This window comes from Rattus norvegicus, chromosome 4, assembly GCF_021556685.1.
Source record: "Rattus norvegicus strain SHRSP/BbbUtx chromosome 4, alternate assembly SHRSP_T2T, whole genome shotgun sequence".
NCBI classification, from domain to species: domain Eukaryota; kingdom Metazoa; phylum Chordata; class Mammalia; order Rodentia; family Muridae; genus Rattus; species Rattus norvegicus.
This window is the reverse complement of record NC_141537.1, coordinates 15,110,696-15,137,670: the sequence shown is the minus strand read 5'-3', so window position 1 is coordinate 15,137,670 and position 26,975 is coordinate 15,110,696. Positions and strand designations below refer to the sequence as shown.

Genomic DNA, 26,975 nt, shown 5'->3' with positions numbered 1-26,975 from the left:
AGATATAAGTAAAAGACATCTAGAAAGCAGATACACGAGTCAGACAGAAAAAAAAGGTAAGCGTTGAGAAGACAGAAAACCCTAAGATCAGCAAGCAGCTAAGAACACAGGTCTGGAAGCCAGTGGTCAAGGAAGACATAGCGGCTGAGGACATATACAATAGACAGACTTCATCTAGATAGGTATGGAGTTAAATAATGCGCCCTAAAGTATTTGATCCATGCCAAACACCCAGATCTTGCACCCAGATTTTGGTTTCTAAACACCACTGTCTGTAAGGGGAGGTTCTAATTATAAGGTCTAGCTCCCTAGCTTGTTTCTGATTTGTTAATAGAGAAGGCCAGGAGCCAATTGCTAAGCAGAAGGTGAGACTTCAAGGATGGAGGAGGAAAAGGCAGACTCAAGAAAAGAGAGGGGCTTTTCTGCAATGCCTCGGAGGAAAAGGGACACAGCACTTATGCAAGGCCTCGGGGGAAGTTAGGGCCTGCGGCCTCCACCCACCTATGGGTGAGTGGCCAAGGATGTGGAAGAAGAGAAGGAGATAATAAATTCGTAAGGGCATGTCTGAAAGGCAAGAGATATCTCTGTGTGTGTCTTTTATCCATGAATTCAAGGGTCTCGGGTTTGGGCTGGTAATGTGACCCGTCCTGGAGCAAAGGCGGGTAGAAAAGGAAACCGGGTTAGGACAGGCTGCACTATCCCGGAGCAGCAGAAGGGAGCCAGGATGGGCTGGTAGCACAGCCTGGTCCTGGGCTAGGTGATCTACAAGCAGGTCCCATGAGGTGCTGAGAAGAAGGGATATTCTTTTGTTTTAGGATGAAGTGTTCTATAGATATCTGTTAAATCCATTTGGTTTATGACTTCGGTTAGTTTCACTGTGTCTCTGTTTAGTTTCTGTTTCCATGATCTGTCCATTGATGAGTGTGGGGTGTTGAAGTCTCCAACTATAATTGTGTGAGGTGCAATGTGTGCTTTGAGCTTTAGTAAACTTTATGAATGTGAGTACCCTTGGATTTGGATCAAAGATATTCAGAACTGAAAGTCCATCTTGGTAGATACTTCCTTTGACTATAAAGAGTCCTTATCATTTTTAATAACTTTTTGTTGAAAGTCAATTTTATTAGATATTGGAAAGGTCCTACTAAAACTACTCCAGCTTGTTTTCAGCACCTCATGGTACCTTCTCCAAAACTGACCAAATAATTTGTCACAAAACAGGTTCAACAGATAGAAGAAAATTGAAATAACCCCATGTATCATATCAGATCACCACAGACTAGAATGGTCTTCAATAACCACAAAAATAACAGAAAGTCCACATATACATGGAAACTGAATAACATTCTACTCAATGATAACTTGGTCAAGGAAGAAATAAAGAGCGAAATTAAAGACTTTTTAGAATTTAATGAAAATGAAGGCACAACATACCCAAACTTGAATACAATGAAAGCAGGAAATTCGTAACTCTGAATCCATCCAAAAAGAAAGAGGAGAGAGCATATATTAGCAGCTTGACAGCACACCTAAAAGCTCTAGAACAAAAAGAAGCAAATACACCCAAGAGGAGTAGACAGCAGGAAATAATCAAATTCAGGGTTGAAATCAAACAAGGAGAAACAAAAAGAACTATAGAAATAATTAACAAAACCAGGAGCTGGTTCTTTGAGAAAATCAGCAAGATAAACTTGTATATAGACTAGCCAGAGGGCACAAAGACAGCATTCAAATGAACAAAATCAGAAGTGAAGACGGAGACATAACAACTGAGGAAATTCAAAAAAATAATCAGATCCTACTATAAATGCCTATATTCATCAAAACTGGAAAATCTAGATGAAATGGACAATTTTCTAGACAGATACCAGATACCAAAGTTGAATGAGGATCAGATAAACCACCTAAACAGTCCTATAACTCCTAAAGAAATAGAAGCAATCATTAAAAGTCTCCCAAACAAACAAACAAACAAACAAACAAACAAAACAAAACAAAAAAAGCCCAGGACCAAATGGGTTTAGTGCAGAATTCTATCAGACCTTCGAAGAAGACCTAATACCAATACTCTTCAAACTATTTCGAAAAATAGAAACAGAGGGAACACTACCCAAATAGTTCTTTGAAGCCACAATTAGTCTTATACCTAAAACAGAAAAAAGACTCAACAAAGAAAGAGAACTTCAGACCAACTTCCCTTATGAATATTGATGCAAAAATACTCAATAAAATTCTCACAAACTGAGTTCAAGAACTCATCAAAACTATAATCTATCATGATCAAGTAGGATTCATTCCAGGAATGCAGGGATGGTTCGTTATACGGAAATCCATCAACGTAATCCACTATATAAACGAACCCAAAGACAAAAACCACATGAGAATCTCATTAGATGCTGAGAAAGCATTTGACAAAATTCAACACCCCTTCATGTTAAAAGTCTTACAAAGATCAGGAATTAAAGGCCCATACCTAAATAGAGTAAAAGTGATACAGCAAACCAGTAGCCAACATCAAACTAAATGGAGAGAAACTTGAAGCAATCCCACTAAAATCAGGGACTAGAAAAGGCTGCCCACTCTCTCCCTACCTATTCAATATAGTACTTGAAATCCTAACCAGAGCAATTAGACAACAAAAGGAGGTCAAAGAAATACAAACTGGAAAGGAAGAAATCAAAGTATCACTATTTGCAGATGATATGATAGTATACTTAAGTGACCCAGAAAAATTCCACCAGAGAACTACTAAACCTTATAAACAACTTCGGGAAAGTGGCTGGATATAAAATTAACTCAAACAAATCAGTAGCCTTCCTCTACTCAAAGGGTAAACAGGCTGAGAAAGAAATTAGGAAAATGACACTCTTCACAATAGACACAAATAACAAAATATCTTGGTGTGACTTTAACCAAGCAAGTGAAAGATCTATATGACAAGAAATTCAAGTGTCTAAAGAAAGAAATCAAAGATCTCAGAAAATGGAAAGATCTCTCATGTTCATGGATTGGCAGGATTAATATAGTAAAAATGGCCATCTTGACCGAAAGCAATATACAGATTCAATGAAATCCCCATCAAAATTCCAACTCAATTCTTCATAGAGTTAGACAGAACAATTTGTAAATTCATTTGGAAAAGCAAAAAACCCAGGATAGTGAAAACTATTCTCAACAGTATAAGAACTTCTGGAGGAATCACCATCCCTGACCTCAAGCAGTATGACAGAGCAATAGTCATAAAAACTGCATGGTATTGGTACAGAGTCAGACAGAAAGACCAATGGAATAGAATTGAAGACCCAGAAATGAACCCACACACCTATGGTCATCCGTTCTTTGACAAAGCAGTTAAAACCATCCAGTGGGGGGGGGGGGGGAAAGCATTTTCAACAAATGGTGCTGGTTCACCTGTGGTCAGCATGTAGATGAATACAAACAGATCCATTCTTATTGACTTGTACAAAGCTCAAGTTCAAGTAGATCAAACACCTCCATATAAAACCAGGTACACTGAAACTAATAAAAGAAAAAAAATGGGGAAGAGCCTCGAATACATGGGCACAGGGGAAATTTTCCAGAACAGAACACCAGTGGCTTATGCTCTAAGATCAATAATAAACAAATGGGACCTCACAAAATTGCAAAGGACACTGTCAACAGGACAAAATGGCAACCAACAGATTGAGAAAAGATCTTAACCAATCCTACATCTGATAGAGGGCTAATATCCAATATATATAAAGAACTCAAGAAGTTAGACTCCAGAGAATCAAATAACCCTATTAAAAATGGGGTAGAAAGCTAAACAAAGAATTGTCAACTGAAGAATATTGAATGGTTGTGAAGCACCTAAATAAATGTTCAACATCCTTAGTCATCAGGGAAATGCAAATCAAAACAACCCTCAGATTCCACCTCATACCAGTGAGAATACCTAAGATCAATAACTCAGGTGACAACTGATGCTGGCGAGGATGTGGAGAAAGAAGAACACTCCTCCATTGTTGGTGGGATGGCAAGCTGGTACAGCCACTCTGGAAATCAGTCTGGAGGTTCCTCAGAAAATTGGACATTGCACTACCTGAGGACCCAGCTATACCATTCTTTAGCATATACCTAAAAGATGCTCCAACATGGAGCAAAGACACATGCTCCACTATGTTCATAGCAGCCTTATTTATAATAGCCAGAAGCTGGAAAGAACCCAGATGTCCCTCTACTACTTGGCTATTAAAAACAATGACTTCATGAAATTCTTAGGCAAATGGGTTGACCTAGAAAATATCATTCTGAGTGAGGTAACCCAATTACAAAGAACACACATGATATGCACTTGCTGGTAAATGGATATTAGCCCAAAATCTTGGAATAATGAAGATAAAATTTACAGACCACATGACGCTCAAGAAGAAAGAGAAAAGGGTGTATGCTTTAGTACTTCTTAGAAAAGGGAACAAAATACTCAGAGGAGGAATAAGGAGACAAAATGTGGAGCAGACTGAAGGAAAGGCCATTCAGAGACTGCTACATATGGGGATCCAACCCACATGCAGTTATGAAACACAGTCACTACTTGGGATACCAAGAGGTGCATGCTGACAGGAGCCTGATATAGCTGACTCCTGAGAGCCTCTGCTAGAGCCTAACAAATACAGGGGAGGATGCTTGTAGCCAACCATTGGACTGAGCATGGGGTCACCAATGGAGGAGTTAGAGGAAAAAACTGAGGTAGCTGAGGGGGTTTGCAACCCCATAGGAAGAACAATATCAACCAACCAGACAGCCTAGAACTCCCAGGGACTAAACCACTATCCAAAGAGTTTTATTAGGATTTGTACTCTATGGCTACAACTTCATCTGTGGCAGAGGATGGATAGCCCTGTTGGACGTAAATGGGAGGAGAGGCCTCTGGTACTGTGAAAGTTTGATGCCCCAGTGTAGGGGAATCTTAGCTCAGGGAGGTGAGGAGGGAGCGGATGAGTGGGGGAGCACACTCATGGAGGCAGATGGTGGGGAGATGGGATGGGTGGTTTCTGCATGGGAAATGGGGAAAGGGGATAATATTTGAAATGTAGATAAAGAAAATATGCAATAAAAAATGTAAAAAAATTCCAGCACCAATTCTCCTTGAAGAAGTGTCTGATTTGTAGGCTGGAGCAGATGTACAAGCTGAAACTGGAGTATTCTGGTGTGTCAGAGTTGAGTTAGTGCTCCAAGAACAGTAGGAACTTGTTTGGAAGAGAGGGAACTGCTCACAGGTGCTCCATTAGCTCTCCTGACTACATCTAGGTCAGCCCAGTCACCAAACACATCTTAGAGTAGTAGCAAAACAGAAATTCCCGAGCAAACAAGGGAAGGGGCCAACCTGAAGCAGAAGGCCAGCTCAACCCTGAGGGTGGAAAGCAACCATGTAGAGCAGACACCACGTCAGCCAGAGAGAGTGTGTGCTGCCTGTGACCTTCCAACCTTGTCCCACTTCTCAGTGCTTCCTGTTCTCTGTGGCCTCCCTTATGTCATCCCTACATGCACTTTCCAATGCCTTATTTACACTCATATAAACTCCACAGATCAGAATCCACATACAACAGGATATGCATGTTTTATTTTCTAAGACTGAGTCACCTCACTTAATATTGTCCTCTGCATTTCCAAGTTTTTTTCTCCAGATTTCATAATTTCATTTTTTCTTAAGAGCCCAATAAATGTGTATATCCACACACCCACATGATGCCACATCTCCATGATCTAGTCCTCTGGCAGCACACGCTGTGGCTGGTTCCACTTCAGTCAGCGAGGCATGGGTGTGCACGCGCCTGTCTGAGGCACCACTGCACTCTGGGAATATACCCAGGAGCGGCACAGTCGGATCAGAGTCCTGCTTTAATTGCAGGGAGCCCCAACCCTGACTTCCACAGTGGCTCTGCTAGCCAGCGCTCTCACCAACAGTAGATGAGGGCTCCTCATTCACCACAGACTTGGTTTGTTTTGCCTGATGACGGCCTTTCAGAGAAAGGAACTCCAGTGGTTTTAATTTGTCTTTCCCTAGTTGCTAAGGATGTTGAATTTAAAAATAAAAATTATTGGTTATTTGTTGATGGCTTTTGTTTTTGTTTTGAGAACTGATCATTTTATGGGATTTACTGACTGGCAGTTTTATGTTTTTCTATTTATTTTTGTAAATCTTTACTTACATCAACTCCTCTGTCAGTATTAGCTGGGAAAGGTTTTCTCCAAGTCTGCGGGCTCTGTGCTGGCTGACAGTTTCCCCTGCCACCCAGAAACTTTAATTTCATGTGGTTCTATATATTGGTTCTTTAAACAACTTAAAAGAAATGGCCTTATCCATTTCCTAAGAACTTACTGTATTCAATTTCTTGTTAAAAGTCACCTTCAGCTGGACAGTGGTGGTACATACACGCCTTTAATGTCAGCACTAGGGAGACAGAGGCAGGTGGATCTCTGAGTTCAAGGCCAGAATAAATCCCAAAACTGTGTGCCAGTGCTACACAGAGAAACCCTGCCTTGAAAACCCAAAATAAACAAAAGCTCAGAATAAAGAAACAAACAACAGAACTCACTGGAAGAAATAAGGCCGGCTCTTCACGAAGGCTCTCCCAGTATCCACCTCAGTCCTTGGGCACTCTACTCACAGTGGATTTGGTGGATCATATGCACCTCCACTAAGTCAGCATCATGTTTTGTTGCCAGCAAGTCACATAATGCCTACTCTGACCAGTACTTAATAAATATGATGTTTATTAAAAAGAACATATATGAACTAGATTTTGAATAGAAAAAAAACTACAGATAAAAAGTTTCTGTTATAGCCAATGTTCATAATCCCGTTTCTTTAATTTTTGGGTAGTGAGACGGCTGCAGAATTTTCTACAATGCATTCTGATTGGTACTCAAGATGAAGAAGTCCTGAGTCAAATCCAATCAAGGGAAAAGAACCTTAAAAACACACTGATTTAATATTCTTACTTCCTTTGAGAAACAAGTGATTATACTATAAATGAATTGTTAAAGTATTACAATTTTCATATTGAAAACTTTAGCCCAAAAGTTAGTACAACTTTTTAAAGAACTTGCTCATGAGATCGGTCTCACTTTAGAACACAGTGTTTAACAAGTTTGAGTTATCAGGTTACGCTCATCAACTGTCTGAAAACACTGACAGCTTCTCCTACTATTGTCTGCAGAAGGCAGCTGAGTACCTGGTTTATACTGTAAATGACTCAACTACTTCAACTCTATTCAGAAAAGGCCAATTCTTAATATTTGTACTGAAAATTTCTGGTAGGACTGAACTTCTATAGTATATTTAATTCCGTAAATAGCATCATGTATTAAATCTTGAACCTTCACTTTAAGTGTTGTAAACAGTAGATAAGATGCAAATCTCCCCATGCACGCTCACCCCTGCAGTACAAGATATCCAATCCAGGTCCTTGCCCATGTTCTAGGCAAGTGTAGGTCAATCCAGCATATTAACTAACGTGTGGTCTGCTTCATTCTGGTAACTGTTTTTAATCCACTAAGTCTATTTATATAAAGTTCTCTACCTAAAATCAGGAGCACAATTCCTGTTCATCGGTCTATTTTTATTTTTTAGAATCACAGCGGTTAGCTCTTCAAGGCTGTGGAAGAGAATGCGGGATTTTCTTAATTCTGAAGTAGGTACAGAGTTGAAGAATACAACTCAAAACCCAACATTCCACCTCCTATTTAATATTTTCCCAATGGACACAGTAACTCATTGGATTAAAGTACTAAGCTTAGGAATCTGAGTTAGTTTCTATATTTTTAATTGGCATTTGTTGAGTTTAAGCTGTTTTATTTTAAGAACTAAGGTATTTAGACATAGTAAGACTTAAACATCACTTTTCGTTCTTACCTCTGGAAAACCGTGCTGCCACTCATACAAGTTACTGTCTGCGCTGTCTCTACCTGCTTTCCCTCGTTAACTCAGAAACCTAAATGGAAACTGCCAACCTTTTCCACTTACCACAGAAGTTACCGCCGGAAAGCACTGTGTCAGCTGCTATTTTAGTACTAAGCCTGTGGTCACTTATAAGGCTTTAAAATGCAGAATTTTAAGACTTCAGAATTCAGCATGGGGCTTCTAAAATTAACATCTCCCCTAGGATCGGTTCGTACCTAATAAGTGAAATAGTCTCACTCATATGAGACTGGTGAAGCACAGCCTAAAGGAACCCACTGACACTGGCCCATGTTTTAAGCTACTCATAATACAGTTGTCATGATCAAGCGGAGTCAATGCCAAGGGAGTTGGACACTACCGAAGCAATGACTAGCAGTCCCAGCCATTTTCGTGCTATGGACCAACAGAAGGAAAACTGAAGTCTGGGTCTTGTTTGAGTAGAAAAAGCAAGTAAATTAAGTAGCTAATCTAAATGTTGTCCATAACGTAACAGCATCAGCTACAGAAATGAAAACAAGCCAATGACTCCCTGAAAGCTAAATTCATCTACCTTGCTATTTAAACTGTTTACCTGAAAGTCTTGGGAAATACTGAATAAACTGACTTTGCAATAATTAAACTTTTATATCTCATGAAAGAAAACTGTGTTAACACACACACTCACTTAGATGATACAGAATAGAGTCCAAGTTAAAAATAGAAATAAAAACACATCATCTTAAAGGAGAAAACAGACAGCTGGATTAAGTGCTGACTATCAAAATGATTTTGAAAAATCACTTCTAAAAATTATAAACAGTAAAAATAAACACAGGATACATTTGCTTAATGCATGGTAAACTTTATCATAGGAGCACAAAGCAATGAAGAACGTGGGAAGCAGGAAAGCTAGTGAGCCCTGCGAAGTGATAGAAGAGTTCCTTCAACTGGACGCAGTATTAGTAATGGAATACACAGCTGGGTTTATAAATAGCCTCTCCTGGCTGCTCACTATTTACTGGTGTTACGCACAACACAAGCCCGAGAACAAATGAAGACTTTGAGGCTGCAGCACACAGACTATTCACTTACCTCCCCACAGCACTGATCTCAATTAACTTTAAAAACTGAGGTAGCACTATGCCACTGCTGTACGGAGATCTCAGAGTTCAGAGCTTCAGCATTAAACAGTGGTAATACTAACAAGTCTGAAATTTATCTTCTTTGTAAACGTAAGGAGATTCTCACAAGCTTCAAGGAACAAACTTGAATCCAAGTCAAATGGACTCCGGAGAAATACTGTTCATCGACAGCCTGTTTCCCTCCCTCCTACTGATTCCCGAGGGTGGGATCTATTCCCTTCCCCTGGTCATTGGACCACACCACTAAAACTACCAAGACCATGGGCCTAAAAGTTTCAAATGTACACCAAAGAAATTTTTTTTTCTTCTTAAACTCCTTAATCTTGTTTTCTGCAATAACATGTCTGTTCCAGCATCCTGCCAGATCCAGATGTTCCTTCAAAATCTGCTCCAAAAGCAGCTGGACCTAGATGATCCCACAACCTGGACAAAAGAAACAGCCTGTTCTACCTGGACTTGGCCAACATTCTAGCTTTTTTGGACCCACTCCCAAATAACAGCGCCCCAATGTCAGCAGGAAGTAGTCATAGATGATTACGTTGCCCCTTATTCATTTATTATCCACAGAATCTGGGAAGTTGGGATTCAGATGCAGGGTAAACAGCTGAGGTGCATATTTAACATAACAAAACAGACCTGGCCTCAGGAACTCCCAGCCCCTGTTACAGGGCCTGGCTGGCACACCCTACCCTCTGCCCTAAACTTTCCAACTGAGAGGCTGGCTTCCTTCCCGTCCCCCGAAAGCTCTTCCCTGTATGATGCATACATTCTGTTTGCTCTCTCTCTCTCTCTTCCTCTTTCTGCATCTGCTTTGTTGCTGTGTGTGCACCCTCTTTCTATCTTTCTCATCCCCCGCCCTTGTATCTCCCTGCCCCTGCCTTGTTCCTTGGAACCAGAGAACCCGCCCAAGAGAGGCTTCTCAATAAATCTGCTCTTAATATACTTTAAAAACAAAAAAGAAAAAAGAAAATTGAGGCAGATGTAAAAGAAAAGGCAATACAAGTAACAAGCTGTATTAAAGCAAATTCTGACCTACAATACTGATTAAAAACAATGAACTAATTAACAGAGTAAAGTAATACCAGAAAAAAATTAAAAAATTGAGAACTCTTCACTGCATCTTGCTACTATATACTCATTCCCGTGTACCTAAACGTATTTACACATAACCCCAAGTAACTTCATGCTTTCTCCTTAAACTCTAACACTCTGATTATCAAAACAAAATGAATAATGACACTGTAATATTGAGAGCCATTAATATTCACTGTCTAGACAAATATCTAAAGGAACAGAGCATATTCACGTCATAGGAAGCCTTGTGTGATACCAACCCTGATAAGAGGAAGGCCGCGTGCCAGAGATCTCTGAAGACCGAGCCCACACTGTAAGGGGCGCCTGCGCCGGGACTCTGCACCGTTCCCTCCTGGGTGTTGTCTGTGGTGCTAGAACCGTCTCCTTCCCTGTGGACCTCCAAATGGGCTGCTTTCCTTAATTTCCTTAATCAGAACACATTAAGAGTGGAGAGTAGTTTAAAATTTTAACAACTATTCAAGCACCTTCAAAAAGTTTACAGAACACAGGAGCTTATTAATCAACCACGAAGTTCAAATGTACTAGACAGAATGTGAAGCATGTGTAATGGTGCATATTCAAGTTCAATTTGAATAAATACAAGGATATTATTAGGATACTATTCCTCGCTCAGACACACACTGGCAGCCAATGTATACGCGACTGTATGGATAATACTGGAAAGATACTTATAAAACCAATCCTTCCCTATGTGAGTATTATTTCTCTGTAGATGAAGGAAGCTTTAGATTGGAGAATTATAACCTAAAAAAGTAAAGTGATTTACTTCATGTTGGTATTACCTTTCAAAACCGAGATGGATTGAAATCTCAACAGTCCCAAACCATGAATAATACCACAGTGTCTGAAAGAAACGTTGTTCCAAAGCATCCTAAAGCAGAAGCACTGAGCTAGGAAGCCGGCGAGGAGACTTGAGGAGACTTGCCATGTTGCCTTGTTAGCACACATTATTATTAACAGCTTCCAGTGACATTTCACATACAGCCTGTTTGTTCTTGGCTCTGGTTTTGCTAGACACAGTAGTGGAACTTAGTTTATTCCACATAACAGCTATTTCCTGTATCGGTACTGCCAATTAGAAACGAACCTCAAGAAAATCAAGTAAAGATTACTACAGCAAGAACAAACCCAGACATGTGATACCCACGTGGGCCGTAAGCACACAGAAGCCTGGTCCCTCGGAACTGGCTCTGGAGTTCACAGTTTGATCTGAAAGAGTAACTTTGTAAATTAACATTAGACTCTGTGAAGTCAAGAGCAGTTAAGAACGATCCCAACAGCTATAGAGATGGTTCCTAGGTTAAAAGCACTTGCTGCTTTTGAAAATGACCTAAGTTCAGTTCCCAGCACCCATATCCAGCAGTTCACAACCACCTGCAACGCCAGCTCCAGGGATCTGATGCCTTCCTGGTTGCATACAGGAACCTAGGCGCAGACACACACAGACACAGACACACAAATAAAATACTGAAAGTAAAATTTTTAAAATCCCACATTCACACAACAGATCTCTGCATTTCTGACAAGCAGTACCTTCTTCTTTTACCGCCTGTGCTTAGAGGAGGTTTGGGTGTTCTCGTTGACACGATCTGGCAATGCACAGTTCCCAGCAGCAGCATCAGCCATACTGGCCCAATCACTTCAGTTAGAGGTATGCTATGCGGGCTAGGGGCGGAACAGAATAACACTATTGCAGCAACTACAAATGGAGAGAGAAAACACAGTTAATTGTAGATCTGGAGTCACTTATTCAAAACTTTAAAAATTACTCTTTGATACTTCTTACTAAATTCTTTTCCTAAATTAAATGTTCATCCATGTTGCCAGGCATGGTGGCACCATGCCTTTAATCTCGCCACTCAAGAGGCTGACCTGAGTTAAAGGACAGGCTGGTCTACATGGGGCGATCCAGTTAGGCCAGAAAACAGTGAGATATTGTCTCACACACCATCACCACCATTGTTCCACTCCAAATAGGCTCTTTCAACTCTTTTATTGTTGGCCACTGCCTAACCATGGTACTTAGTAATACAGTTGGAATAGATAACACTAAAATATACACACTCGGCTTTGTCATAAAAATTATATGAATTCGAATCTAAGGTCATTTTTGGTTAGGTCACAATAAAAAAAATCATACTAATTTCAAGTACGTTTATTCTGTTACACACAATAAGGAAGTCTTTTAGAAAGTGTCTGGTAAAGTCACAAAACACTTGTTCCTACTCAAGGTTTTGCAGCCCGGGACAGGACCTCATGTTTCTCAGCCCAGCCAGAACTAAGAAGACAAGGATGACCTTGAACTTCTAAGTCTCCTGCCTCTGCTTCCCCAGTGGTGAGAGTACAGGGGTGCACCCATGTACCCAGGTTTGTTTATGTGGTGCTGGGGAGCTAACCCAGGGCTCTATATCCACAAATGTGCCTGTACATATTTCCCCGGAAACCCAATGACCCCTCATCAATGTCAATCAGTGCACTACACAGAAGAGTCCATGTCTGCATTCCTTCAACTTTCTGGACACAAACCCTGTACACTCCTGAAACAGGTTTAGTTCTTCTACTTTCGGCATAGATGTAATCGTAGCTCACTACAATGTTAGTAACTCTAGGCATGAGTTTTTGTTTTGTTTTAAGATATCTACATGAGTTTTAAAAAGTCAAAAATTGCCCCCTTTCCTTTTTGTTGTTATTATTGAGACGAAGTCTTATTAAGCAGCCCAGGCTATCCTGGAACTCATGGCAATCCTTGCCCTACCCAGAGCAGCACTCATACTCCACCAGAGCTGCTTCAACCAAATAGAAAGCTCAGCCCCCAGGACCCCGCAGCCTGTAACTCCGGGTCTAGGGGGTGCAGCATCCTCTCTGACCTCTGGAGAACCAGGCATGCATGTGCTGCACATACACTTGAAGTAAATAGTCTTTAAAAACTGTAAGACCTAGCTAGCACTTGATCAAAGTTTAAAACCCTCAGACAAGGCATGTTCATGGAATGCTGGATCTGTGCTATGGGATCGGAGTGCTTAGACTCAGCTCTCGGTGACCACACGTCTATGGGAGAAGTGAGGTCAGAGAGCCTCAGGTTCCCAAGTGCCGTGTCCACACAGGTAGATGAGTGACGGTCTTCCCACTCTGCCGGGTTACTGTAGATACTAAGTAGGAATCTGAAATAGCATTTACCGAGTGGCTGCGCAGATCAAATCACAGTGGTAAAGACAGGAAAGAAGCCACACTGTCTGCAGAGAAAGTTAACTGCAGAGTGCTATCAACAATAAATATACAAAAGGATAAACCAGGCATGCTGCCCTCCAGTGATAATCTTAACTCAGGAAGCTAAATCTGTAGTTCAAGGTCAGCATATGCTACACAAGGAAGGTAAATATCTATGTGTGGTGGATGCTAAAGGTTTTATCTAATTAAAACCCTGTTTCTCTCTCATCTCTTCCCACCTCCCACTCCTTACACAAAGAGCATGTGAGGTCAAGAACAACTCTGGGTTATTAGTTTTCTCTCTCTCCCATGCCACCATACTGGCCCCAGGAATCTAACTCGAGCCCCATTACCTACTGCCTTTAAATATTTTTAATATTCAAATAGTTTGTATGTAATATAGCAATAGCTACTTCATGCACAATAATAGAAAATGTTTAGAACAAAGCCTTAATATCATTAAATACAACACCCTCAAAATAAAAAGCACATATATTTCCATTACTTAATTATACCTTGAAGAAGATAGAGAACAAGAAGCCAGGAGAAGATGACCTTCGATGTCACTTGTAGCCACCACCGGAAGAAGAAGGGGAAAAACACAACTCGAACAATCCCTTTTCTAGTCAGAGCCGTCCAAGGACTTTCAGGCTTTGCCTTAGCAAATGCAGACCCTGAGAAAAAAAGTAAATTATAATGGCAGACTCCACGAACCAACCTTTAACTGCCTACAAAAATAAATTCAATGTTTGAAAAACAACAAATGGCATATAATTTTATTCTATTCTATGACTAAGAAATATCTAAGATGGGATAGTGGTCATTTTTAAAAAGCAATCTTACTCATTCAGACATCATATTCAAAATATACTTTGAAAACGTTCATCAGCTGAAGTAACAGGGTTTCCTACCCATACTTCATTAAGCTAGGACTTACTTTAACTCATTAGGAATTATAATTAGTAAAGGGGGTGTGCCCACTGAGTAAAGCAAGGCCTGGAGCTCAGATGCCCGACATCCACAGTGAGTGGCCAAGCTGTAATCCCACACTCTGAAACCGGACAAGGGATGCCTGGGGGCAAACGAACCAAACTGGCAAGTTCTTGGCCAGCAGTTCTCACCCTGTGGGTTCTAACCCCTTTGAGGTCGTGAAATTACAGCAGCTACACTATGTAGTAGGAAACTACAGTTAGGAAGTAGCAGCGGAGATAATGTTTGGGTTGGGGGTCACTGGAACAGGAGGCACTGTATTAAAGTGTGGCAGACAGCATTAGGAAGGTTGAGAGCGACTGCTCTAGGCTAGGGAAGAGACGCTGCCTCAGTAAGTGATGGTCCAGGAGGACACCAGAGGAACCTCCAGCCTCCACATGTACTCATGTATCTTTCACACGAGAGGCAGAGCTGGGTGACTCTTGGTGACTTTAAAGCCAGCATGATCTACACAGTTTAGTTCTACATTAGATAGAGTTACCAAATGTGACCGGGTTTTTACGTTGTTTCTTTTTTTTTTTTCTTTTTTTTTTTTTTTTTTTTTGGTTCTTTTTTTCGGAGCTGGGGACCGAACCCAGGGCCTTGTGCTTCCTAGGCAAGCGCTCTACCACTGAGCTAAATCCCCAACCCCACGTTGTTTCTTTTATTCACTCACCCACTCACCCACTCACTCACTCACTCACTCACCCACTCACTCACTCACCCACTCACTCACTCACCCACTCACTCACCCACTCACTCACTCACTCACCCACTCACTCACTCACTCACCCACTCACTCACTCACCCACTCACTCACCCACTCACTCACCCACTCACTCACTCACTCACCCACTCACCCACTCACTCACCAACTCACTCACTCACTCACTCACCAACTCACTCACTCACTCACTCACTCACCCACTCACCCACTCACTCACTCACCCACTCACCCACCCACTCACTCACTCACTCACTCACCCACTCACTCACTCACTCACCAACTCACTCACTCACTCACTCACTCACTCACCCACTCACTCACTCACCCACTCACTCACTCACTCACTCACCCACTCACTCACTCACTCACCCACTCACTCACCCACTCACTCACCCACTCACCCACCCACTCACTCACCCACTCACCCACCCACTCACTCACTCACCCACTCACCCGCTCACCCACCCACTCACTCATTCACTCACCCACCCACTCACTCACCCACCCACTCACCCACTCACTCACTCACCCACTCACTCACTCATCCACTCACCCACCCACTCACTCACCCACTCACCCACCCACTCACTCACCCACTCACTCACCCACTCACCCACTCACCCACCCACTCACTCACCCACTCACTCACTCACTCACTCACCCACTCACTCACTCACCCACTCACTCACCCACTCACTCACCCACTCACTCACCCACTCACTCACCCACTCACTCACCCACTCACTCACCCACTCACTCACCCACTCACTCACCCACTCACCCACTCACTCACCCACTCACCCACTCACTCACTCACTCACCCACTCACTCACCCACTCACTCACCCACTCACTCACCCACTCACTCACCCACTCACTCACCCAATCACTCACCCACTCACTCGCTCACTTACTTGTTTGTTTGTTTTGAGTGCCAGGGTCATTAGCTATCTGCCACAACACCTAACCATAATTTAAATTGAATAGTAAGTCCTTGGTATGCTGTGCAAACAGGAACTGTTATTCTTCTACACCATTCCCTGAAATCATATTTCAAGGAAGGAAAACCAAGTTGGTGTCTCTATTTTCTCTCATGTATGCTACTGCTGCCCTCGTGTACACTGCACATGCCTTTATTTCTGCACAGGTCCGTATCTACACTACTGTGAGCTGTCTGCCTCTCAGGTGCACTGTGCATGGCATTGCAGTTACTCATCCCAGACTCACCTCTCACAAGATCAACGTCGATGAGGTCTGGTTTCACATGTGCTGTTTTCTTTGGTTTATTCCTTAAGCCCTGCAATATATTCAAAGCAGTCTAAGAATTCTAAATATATTTAGTTTAAATACAAAATAGCAAACTTATATAAGGGTTTCAATTTAAAACAAAATCCTGAATAACCTGCTAACTAAAAAGATATATTAAAGATTTGTTACAAATGGAACACATTACAGCATTCCAAATTTTATTACTTTCCAAAAGAAATGATTAGAGATACGTGTAACATGCAAAGCCTATTTATTATGGACAGGAAACTTTCAAATCAAAGACGTCATACACCAAGCAATATGAGCATACAGCTTAGGCCCTGGATGACCTAGGAGACTGCCAGCCTTAGACCAGTAAGACAAGAGTGAGGTTAAGGGAGAACTGGGCCCAACGCACTCAAGATGTGATGCTGGAGGTGCCGCTGAGGACAGGACGAGGTGCAGATTTCTCAGCAGGTAATAGCACGTAGGGTGATACCAGCAGAACCACCAAGAGGGTGGACATCTCAACTGCCAACTACTGACCAGACCGTAATGTCATCATCTCATCGCTTCAGAACTTCAGATACTATGACCAGAAAGAGAGGTCATGGAAAACAGTTGTCATAGACTGAATTAATTTAAAATCGAGATTAGTGGATTTTAATTAACACCAAATTTCTGCCATCACTAAAGAGTGCAAGGCAAAACTTAGCGGGGAGAACAAAACTAGAGGAAAATAAATTATCCTAAGCTAAGAACTGGACAAGCTTAGACTAAAGTCCTCAGGAACCAATTGCTGAGAGATGACACAGGGTTTAAAGGACTGTCAGATTATCTCTCAGTAAAGCAAGCAATTGTGCAGTGGTCCTCTGGTCCCACTCCATGACAATGGCCCCTGAAAGCCAACAACTTTTTGCATAGAGCAAGCAGAGGACATCATAAATCTGAGTTAACTGACATGTCTGAACTGAGAGTGCACCCCGAGTGAAATTGCAGTTAGCATCAGAACCCCTCACGTGTTCTGCCCATTTCAGGTTAGAAACTCCACAGAGATACAAACGAAACAAAGGAGAAGGTTCTGCATGAACAGTACAGTAACAGTATTTCCTTATACGGTTGGTCCTCATGTTTGCAAATTCTCTAGCTACAAACTCATTCACTATTACTTATACTCAGATACATACTCTCTGGTTCTGTCTCATTTGACATGCACGAAGTGGCAATAACAAGAAACAAAAACAAAAACCCACATGTTTTTAAGATCCCCTGACACACATTCCAACTGAGCTCCACAGAGCAGCACACTGCCTTCCTGTCTCAGTACCCACTGCTATTACCAACTGTCCTTCATACCAACTACTTAGTGTTTTTAACGTGTGTGTGTGTGTGTGTGTGTGTGTGTGTGTGAATTCTGTTGTGTAAAAAAGTCCACGGACAAGTCTTCAGTGTTGTATAATGTTGCCAAGTGTATGTACACTGTGGAGTGCTTTCAGAGAAAAGGTCAGGTAATTTATGCTTAGGCAGGAATTAGAGAGCTACTAAGGAAATCAGTGCTATGCATTGAATAAAGTGTCTGTAGACTGGTTCTCCTGTACCAGGCCAGCCTGGATTCACTATGTAACCAAGGCTTCCCTTGAATTCTTGATGCCCTGTCCTCAGCAATTCTGGTGCTAGAATTACAAGACACGGTGATCAGTAAATCAGTAGTGTCTTCAGGAGAAAAACATATAATAGTATGTGCTGACTAGCTAGTTAGTGGTGTAGTGACGAAGGCCCAAAGGACCCACCAGAAGTTCAGTATTCATACTCGGTTGTCATGGTGACTATCTAGAAAGTAGGATGAGGAAGATTGGTGATGATGATAATAATAAACAACTGTAGCCATGTCATTTTATTTACTGTCACTATCGAGCAGTTCAGAGACTATATATGTTCTCGGCCTTTTCTTAAGCTGCACATCTGAATACAATTTTAATAGTAAGGAACCATTTTAACTTCTACAAATTTTATAAAGGGATTTTTGTCTTTATTAGTATAAAAAAATTTACAGCTATAAATTTTATTTTTTATAATTTTTCCTTATCAATTTAATAACAACCTTTCTGTCAATCTGAAGCATCATTCACTGCTGTACACCTACAGGTTTTTTTCAGGATCATTTTAAAACTAAGCCTCCTTGTACGGGACACGGTCAGTTGTTTTATTCTTATAGGTGGAAGAGTCATCCCCTGGCTCACATCTTGTGACGTGACTTTGAACTCACTGTACTGTCGAGCCACACTACAGCTGCCAGCTTCAGTAAAATCCACCGTGAGTCTATGATGACATACTTTTAATCCCAACACTTGATAGGCAAGGCAGGTGGATTTCTGTGAGTTTGAGTCTATCCTGATCTACATAGTAAGAGGCCAGCCAGGGATACACGGTGAGACCACATCTCAAAAATAAAAATGAATAAACAAGTAAATAAGTAAAAGCTACTTGAAGGTAGCCTTTAAGAATATTTTTAGCATCTTAGGCAAAAACCTTCACCAAAGAATTAATAATTTTAGTCACAAAAATAAGAGATCCTATCACCAAGGGTATGAGTATTCCATAAGACATGATTCTAATTAAGTGGACATTATTAATGGAAAGTTTACATTGTTTTGGATTAAGCTTTTTATTTTATTTGGTTTATACATTTTTATAAATTAACACAGCTTTGCAAACTAACTATAACTGCGAGCCTTCAAAGAGAAAATAACAGGAAGTACAGGCTGCGGGTGCTCCTTGTGGAGAGTGCCTGCCTGGCCTGTGAGAGGCTGAAGCGAGGAAAGCAGGCAGAAAACTGCACTCAGGAACATATGAAAAAGATTGCAGGAGTACCCGTGTAACCAATCCTCAAGGGTCAGGCAGGCTTCAGCAGGAAGCTGATAATCTATTCCAAGAAAGCCATAGCCCTGGGGCAGGAAGTTCCAGAAGGTTCCACGTACATGGATAATGACATAGAAACTCCTAGAGAGCTTGTGTTCAGAGATACCATCACCTTCATATTCTACCAAGGACACTGATACTCGTTTAATTCCAGACCCTTATACCCTCCATAAACTTCATAAACGTACATAGTTATGGGGCATCATGTGATGTTTTGAGGCATGCATTGCAAAACATTTAAATCACGGTAAACAGGCATGTCACTTATTTATGATGAGAATATTCAAATCCTCATATGAGCCTGTGCAGTTCCTGTTGCTCTGTGGCTGGCTTATTTCACGAAACATAGTTAGCTCTCTAGTGGTTGGAATGAGAATGGTCCCCCCCTGGCATTTCCATTGAGCCTTCACAGGACTGAGGGCCTCTCCTCCCAATGATGCCCAACAAGGCCATCCTCTGCTTCATATGCAGCTGGAGCCATGGGTCTGTCCATGTGTACTCCGGTGGTTTAGTCCCTGGGAGCTCTGTGGGGGTTTGGTTGGTTGATGTTGTTGTTCTTCCTATGGGGTTGCAAACCCCTTCAGCTCCTTCAGTTCTTTCTTTAATTCCTCCATGGGGACCCCATGCACAGTTCAATAGACCTGCAAGCGCCCTGCCACGATGATCATGGACTAACCCCCGAAAACTGGAAAAAACATCCCCAATTGAATGATTCCTTTTTAAAGTTGCCTTGTGTGTCATCACAGCAAAAGAACAGTAACTAAAACTAGCTCAACTGAATTCATATGCTTATAAGTTATAGGACTCAATGCTGTCTTATGGCTGCATAACTGCTCCCCTATACCGGGGAGCCGTCACTCATTGTGGGAGACTTAGATCCCCACTTCCTAGCTATTGTGGATAGTGTGGTAATAAGAATGGACATTTGGGGGGGTTGGGGATTTAGCTCAGTGGTAGAGCGCTTGCCTAGGAAGCACAAGGCCCTGGGTTCGGTCCCCAGCTCCGAAAAAAAAGAACCAAAAAAAAAAAAAAAAAAAAAGTATGGACATTTGGATACTTCCTTGACGGACTACTGACTTTATTTCCTCCAGATTTATAACTCTGAATAATTGCTGGATAAGAGGGTACTTTCACTTTGGATTTTCTGTACTGGCTGTACTAATTTACATTGCTACAGTTATCGTGGGCAATGGAGTTTTGTTTTCTCCACAACCTTCTCGGCACCTTTTTTTTTTTTGAGCAACTGCAGCTCTGTAACTTTCTTACTCATTTGCCTAGTCCAGCTCTTCTTCTCTACTCTCTCTTCTCTTCCCCATCCTCTTTTTTGTTTTGAATATTGACTTTAGTTTTGCATGTGTGTCTGTGCTCCATGTACTTGCAATGGCCCTGGAAGCCAGGAGAGTACAACTCCCTGCAACTGGACTGCGCTGGGAAGCAAACCTGAGAGATCGGAAGAGCAGCCAGACCCCGTAAACACTAAGCCATCTCTCTCAGGCACCTCACTTTTAGCTCTTCTTGACACATCATCAGACTCTTTGCTAATGGATTTCCTATTTTTCCTTCTGTCTTCTCATACTCATTAAATACTGGCATTTCAATGTTCTGTTCTTGGCCATTTTTTCATCATTCAATGAAAGTCTACTTATACGTAGACTCTATCTATATAATATGTAAAATGCCTAAGGAAGATACACATAGTACCTAATATGTACAACATACATATCTATCCATATGCAAAGGTTACATGCCTAGGACTCCCAAGATCTGCCTGGCTATTTCCAAAACAATTTTAAATCTCTCTTCCAATATTTCCTATCATACCTATCACTGCCTTAAGGAATTTATAGAAATATAATTTTAACTTTCTGCTTAAAACCCGTCCGTGTCTTCCCAGCTGTTACAAAGTTAGCTATGGCTTGGGTAAGGTCTCCCATCACAGCCTTCACATGCTGACTTGTTCTTCTTTCCTGCTTTACTGCTTATCACCTTCATCTTCTTCCTCAACCCAACTGCCAAGTCACATACTCAAGGCTTCCTTCCTCAGTGTCCCCTCCCTCCCTCCCTCCCTTCCTGGATACTTTCATATGCCCTTCATCTATCTGGTATGTCTTTCCTATCTGTCCACCATGTGTCGAACTCCTCTTACAAGCTGCTGACTACGCAATCTTCCCTAACCTCCTCACACATTTCCTTCTGCATGGCCCTGCAAAGAATGCACACAGGCCAATCTATTCAGTGATTTTATCTTATCTATAATAACACACTGGCCTTAGAAATTATAGCTTATTCATCTCTCCATCCACATGACCTTTAGTCTTATTTTAAAATGTTAGGACTTTGCTAAATGAATGTATCCTTCATAAAAACATTAAAGATTAAAATTATTAAATATCAAAGAATTAGTTGCTCTTTCATAGATGATGCAGGCTGAACAGTGAGAAATCTTTTGAGCAGATTTTTGAGTATCTATAAACATTAGCTCTTAATCTAATATTTCTATAGAAAATGGCAAGTGATTACAGTAACATTCTCCAGGCCCAAATTACACTTAGCTCGTGCAAGGACATACTGATTAGTATCTATGCAAATGAAAATATATAAAATTTATTATCAAAGAATGCTGAGAGACAACAAATTAGTTTTAAAACTGTTTTTCATGCCAGCAAGAGAGCGTACGAGAACATCCTATAAGGATCAGACCAGTAATCGCGTGGTCCAGAGGAAAATGCCCACTAAAAGCATCTGAGTCAATAGTCTGTTTTCCTAAATTCCTTTTGAAATTCAGCAACTCTTTTGCACCCAAGTCACTCTGTTAGTAGCATCGAAAAGCAGACTCCTATGAAGCACAGCAGCGCTCGCAGAATCACGCGGGGGCGAACATCCTGAAACACTTACCAGTTTAATAAACTGTACAGAGCAAGGACAGCATCAGGGGGAAGAAAAGCAAACTAGAAGTAGAAGGTGACAGGTGAAAGGGGGAAAGCTGGCAAAACATGACCAGTAAAAAGAAGGGAAGGTGCTACAGAGTAAAGCAAAGTAAAAAGACAAGACTGGAATCAGAGGCTTATGTCTTAAAGGGTCAGACAGAATAATAGTAGCTAACATAGTAAAGACAATGGGATGACAAAGTGACTGACAATTTAGATAATGTTTCAGAATAAACAAAACAAAGCTGGTACCTTGATTTCTCTTTGTTCAACAGACTTTTCCCATATTTGTTGATCATAGGCTCCGATCTGTGAAGAAGACAACACTGTGTTAAGTGAGCATTTGTCAATGCTCCTCCTGCTCCTTAGATGTGGCTCTGCCACGGATGACAGCGGGCAGCGCAGCGCAGTGCTGCATGGCTCTCAGTGAGCTGCCTACAGAAGGGCCAGTACTAGCAGCATCCTTGCTGCTTGGTAGAGAATGAAAACTTCCAGGTTCACGGTACCGTTGCTGGATATTACAGAAATATGAGGATGAGGTTAAAAAGAAACACAAGATAACAGTCAATATGAAAACCAGTTTAAATAAACAAAATTACTACAGTATTAGTATGGACAAGAGGAAACACAAAATCTCCCAAATGACAAACTCACGACATTAAGATCACAGGGTTGTTTCTTTTTCAGACAGCTCATAGCCTGACTGGACTCACGCTCATGCAACCTCCTAGGCCAGCATCCCGAGTGCTGAGATTACATAAGTGAGCCAGCACATCAGTTTAAGTCAGCAAACTGGGGAGAGAGGTCAAAAGACAAGAAGCAAGATACGGTTCCTTGTCTGTTCCTACTGGACTGGAAAGGTGTTTGAACTCAGCTTTGACCAGGGCAGGATGAGCAGTCATTCTCTGGTGTTTATTTAAATTATTTGCTTAAATCTTACTGTCTTGAGATTCCACTTAATTCTCTGTATCCAAACGAAAACAAACAAACAAAAAACCCTAAAAAAAAAACAACAACAAAAAAATGCTCAACTGGTCATACATGAAGGCCAAGCACCCATACAGATAAAACAAAATAGTACAACCAACCATTCCAACACATCAAATATTTTGGTGAACCAATAACCCAAACTACTAGAGAGTTACATACTAATGTGTTTAAATTATTGTTTTCCAAATGCTATTTTCATATGTGAAAACGGCCCAAGTTCTGTTTTAAAGAACACTTTTATTTCAAGGTGATTCGAGTACACAGACACAGAGATACCTTTGCCACAACCCTAAAACCACACTCAGTCTAACGTAAGGCACCACCGCCAACAACCACAGGCTCCGTATAAGAGCAGTGTATAAGGGGGTGGCCTTTTGAAGACTGAGGTACTTTATACTCAGATACTCTTGTAAGAGCAACCCAAAAGGCTTGGTGGGAGGGCAGTCCTATGGAACCCATATGATGACATGGGTTGTTTGACTGGAGAAACTTCTACTCTGAGACTAATGGGGAGAGGAAGGGCAGTCCCCACTACAATTGATGCATTGTGGGTCTCAGGACCATGGATCAGAAACAAGATGCAGAGCTGAGCAGCCAACATACAAATGACTTGACAGGCTTCTCAGTTTCTGTTTTGCAACTGTCATAGAAGCACCTGGACGGTCTAAGTCACAAAACCTGATAGCTGTTCTTTCTGTATTTCTGCTACATAAAATTCAATGGCAGGGTCAAGTTCAACTACAATTCTCATCAAAGTTCATGAAGAAATTAACCACATCCCTGCTTTAGTGTCATCCAAAATCTAAAACAACAACTGCAATGATACTCCCCGGGTAGGACAGGAATCTTACACAGACAGCACATCTACAATTAGGAAAACACTTAGTGTTTTGGACTCTGTAATCTCATACGAGTTGTCATTGTTCCCCTGTGCATCCCTCAGTCCTCCAAAGTGTGTGATCTGAAGCACACTAATATAACTGCAAATAAGGCTGTGTCTGCGTCATATCGATAAGGAACTGTTAAACGCTGTCGTGAGTGATGGTGTTAAGGAGGGAGTGCACTGCTTTTTTTACAGGAGTGAAAGCTCCTGGGATCCCAATTCACGTTTGTGACCAGTCATTCTCTCTAGTTCTAAGACAGTGAGCAGCTTTAGCAGCACTCGTGCCATGTCCTAGAGGCATCTGAAGGCAGTAGGCTGGGCTGGGTTTATTGAAGCAGGGCTCATCTACTATCAGTCAGGCTTCTCACTCCTGGGACCACACAACACTCCGCCCTCTGCAGCTCAAGCTCATCCTTATCTACAGCTTCAGGCCTCCAGCAGCAGGTCTAGCAATCCTCTCTTTCTTGCAATCCTCCTTACAGTGGCAGTAAAGATAACTATATTCTCATCCTCCAAGTCTGACATCCTAATCCCTGTGAGTACCAGCACCCCTGGGGAGTGTAGAGACATCCATTTCCTTTTTGAAGTTTGTTTTTTTTTTTTTAAAATCTCTATTACGCTCTCATCTAACTTATTTTCCCCTTTCTCTTATTTTTATGAATAAATGCTGGTATTTATACGTGAAAATTAAAAAAAAAAAACAAGAAAAACAAGGGCACAGCAGCATCCTTAAATCAATACAGAAATAAAAGAAACATAAAGAATTCATAATGGCAAACACGTACGATTGAAATGAATACTCACGACCGACTCCTGCAGCTAACACACTGCCACACTCACTGTACACGTATGCAGCAGATACAAAGGACCCAGGAACTATTAACAGTCACCGTCCCGGGGTTGGGGATGTAGCTCAGTGGTAGAGCGCTTGCCTAGCGAGCGCAAGGCCCTGGGTTCGGTCCCCAGCTCCGAAAAAAAAAGAAAAAAAAAAAAAAAAAAACAGTCACCGTCCCTCACACCTATGAAAAGACCAGCTGTATACCCACACTGTATACGGCATATACCACTGGGGAACCCAGTTCTCACACCCAGGTCCACTCCAGCTGCACTGTGAATCCATCATCTAAGAAAGGAAGTGTTTCATGTCTACCACCGCAGTCACTAACAAGAATCCATCCCCTTCTGCTGTTGATTGTCAAGTTTTGTATCTTTCTACACACAATATAAACAAAATACAAAAGGACAATATGAAGAAAGCAGAGAGGGAGAGGAGGGAGGACTGGGAATACAAGATAAAAAAGAGAAGACCAGCGGATACAGAGAAAGACGGCCATAAGTAACTGTAACAATCAGCTCTGACTCCCACAGAACAACTGGAAATATTTGGTGTATCAGACACACGTCTGTTAAAATGATGAGGTGATAAAACAGTAAACAGGAAGCATGTACGAATTCTAAGCAAGTGGTTCTGAGAAACAAGCTCAAAAGCTACTTTTAGGGGCTAAATTACGTCTAAGGTCACTTCGTTCAGGTGATCAGCAGCTCGGATATCAAAAGGCTGAAGAGCCAGTAGCATCAATCTTCCCAAAGGTAGCTATCCACTGTGTGACCGTCCTGGAATCTTCCCAAAGGTAGCTATCCACTGTGTGACCGTCCTGGGTGCTTGGATAATACAAAAGGCTAAAAGATCAGAAATGTACTTCAGAAGAGTGAAAGGCAGCCTGGACTCATAACTTTTAATCATCTAATTCCTTTAATAAACAGACATACTAAACTCCCACAAACTAAAAACCTTTCCCCCATAATATTACTATGCTCCTATTTTTCTGAATATTATTTGAAAAACAAGTCTTTAATTCTCATAAATATCAAGTGTTATTTTTTTTTTTTAAAAAAAGCTAATACAGAGAGCTCAAATCCCTCCATGGCAAATATCAGATGATTACATGTCTGCCTTTGTTTGCAAGAATGTATCAGTTTAATGCATGACAATATCTCAAAGACAAGTGAAAACTTCAAGAAAGTCTGAGGGGCTGGAGAGATGGCTTACTGCCATCCTTCGCAGTAATCAACTCCGGGGTTCCTAAACTGCGGCTTATGCTGCCATAATGATCCATCTGTAAGTTTCATAAAAAGTCAGGGAGTTAAGAATACGACATAAAGTTGGAAGAAAAGCAATGGAGGCCAGAATGAAATACTAAAAGGCCAATGATAGAAATCAATGAAAGAACGCTGCAGTGCTCCAAATCACACTGCCCTGGTGGGTACCAGAGAACTGTCACAAGTACTTCTACTCCTCTCTGTGAAGCACACCGTGCAATCACTGGACACTTACAGCAGAATCTGGAACCTGTCAATCAACTGCCCAGAATTAACAGTTATTCTGGCTTTTAAACAAAGCTCTGAAAATCGCAGCTTTCCACAATGTTTTATTTGTAACCACTGCCTCTCAGATGAATCTAAAAGTGTCTAAGTTATGTCTCCCTCTACCAAAGGAATCAATGCTCACATGTCAGACAGTCAGATGACTTCAGTGAGGACTAAAGGGAGAGGTTTAATCATGTGACATCATTCACTGTGGATGACAATGACCAAAAGGTGTGGCCTGAGGAATTCACACCTTTGCAGCCTCTAACCTGTGAGTAGTCATTTCCGTGATTGTTTTTAACCAGATTCTAACTCTTTTGACTCAACTTTTGTTTAAAATTAAAAAAAAATGATAAAAAAAAAAACAGAATCATAAGTTTTCGACACAGTCATTGGAAAATTTACATACAAAGCCAAATACTTAGGCTTTGTATGTAAAAGCATTTGCTGCCAAGTTTGAGGACCTGAGTTCCTGTAACCCACATGCTGGAAAGAGATGTGACTCCCACAAATTGTTCTCTAACCCACACAGACATGTAGTAGTGCATATATGCTCCCCTGTAAATAAACACATAAAT

General features: G+C 41.4%; 1 protein-coding gene across 19 annotated transcripts in view; it reads right to left on the bottom strand.

Moving 5' to 3' along the window:
- Positions 1-26,975, bottom strand: part of Phtf2 (putative homeodomain transcription factor 2) — a 113,922-nt gene that overhangs the window by 36,959 nt on the left and 49,988 nt on the right. For 10 of the 19 annotated variants that reach the window (XM_087656418.1, XM_087656432.1, XM_087656423.1 and 7 more), the window contains 5 exon segments: positions 22,410-22,466; positions 16,291-16,360; positions 13,884-14,042; positions 11,695-11,860; positions 10,401-10,565 (listed from right to left, as the gene is read on the bottom strand). In XM_087656418.1, coding sequence (XP_087512544.1) covers positions 10,401-10,565; positions 11,695-11,860; positions 13,884-14,042; positions 16,291-16,360; positions 22,410-22,466 — 617 coding nt within the window. 19 annotated transcript variants of the gene reach the window in all.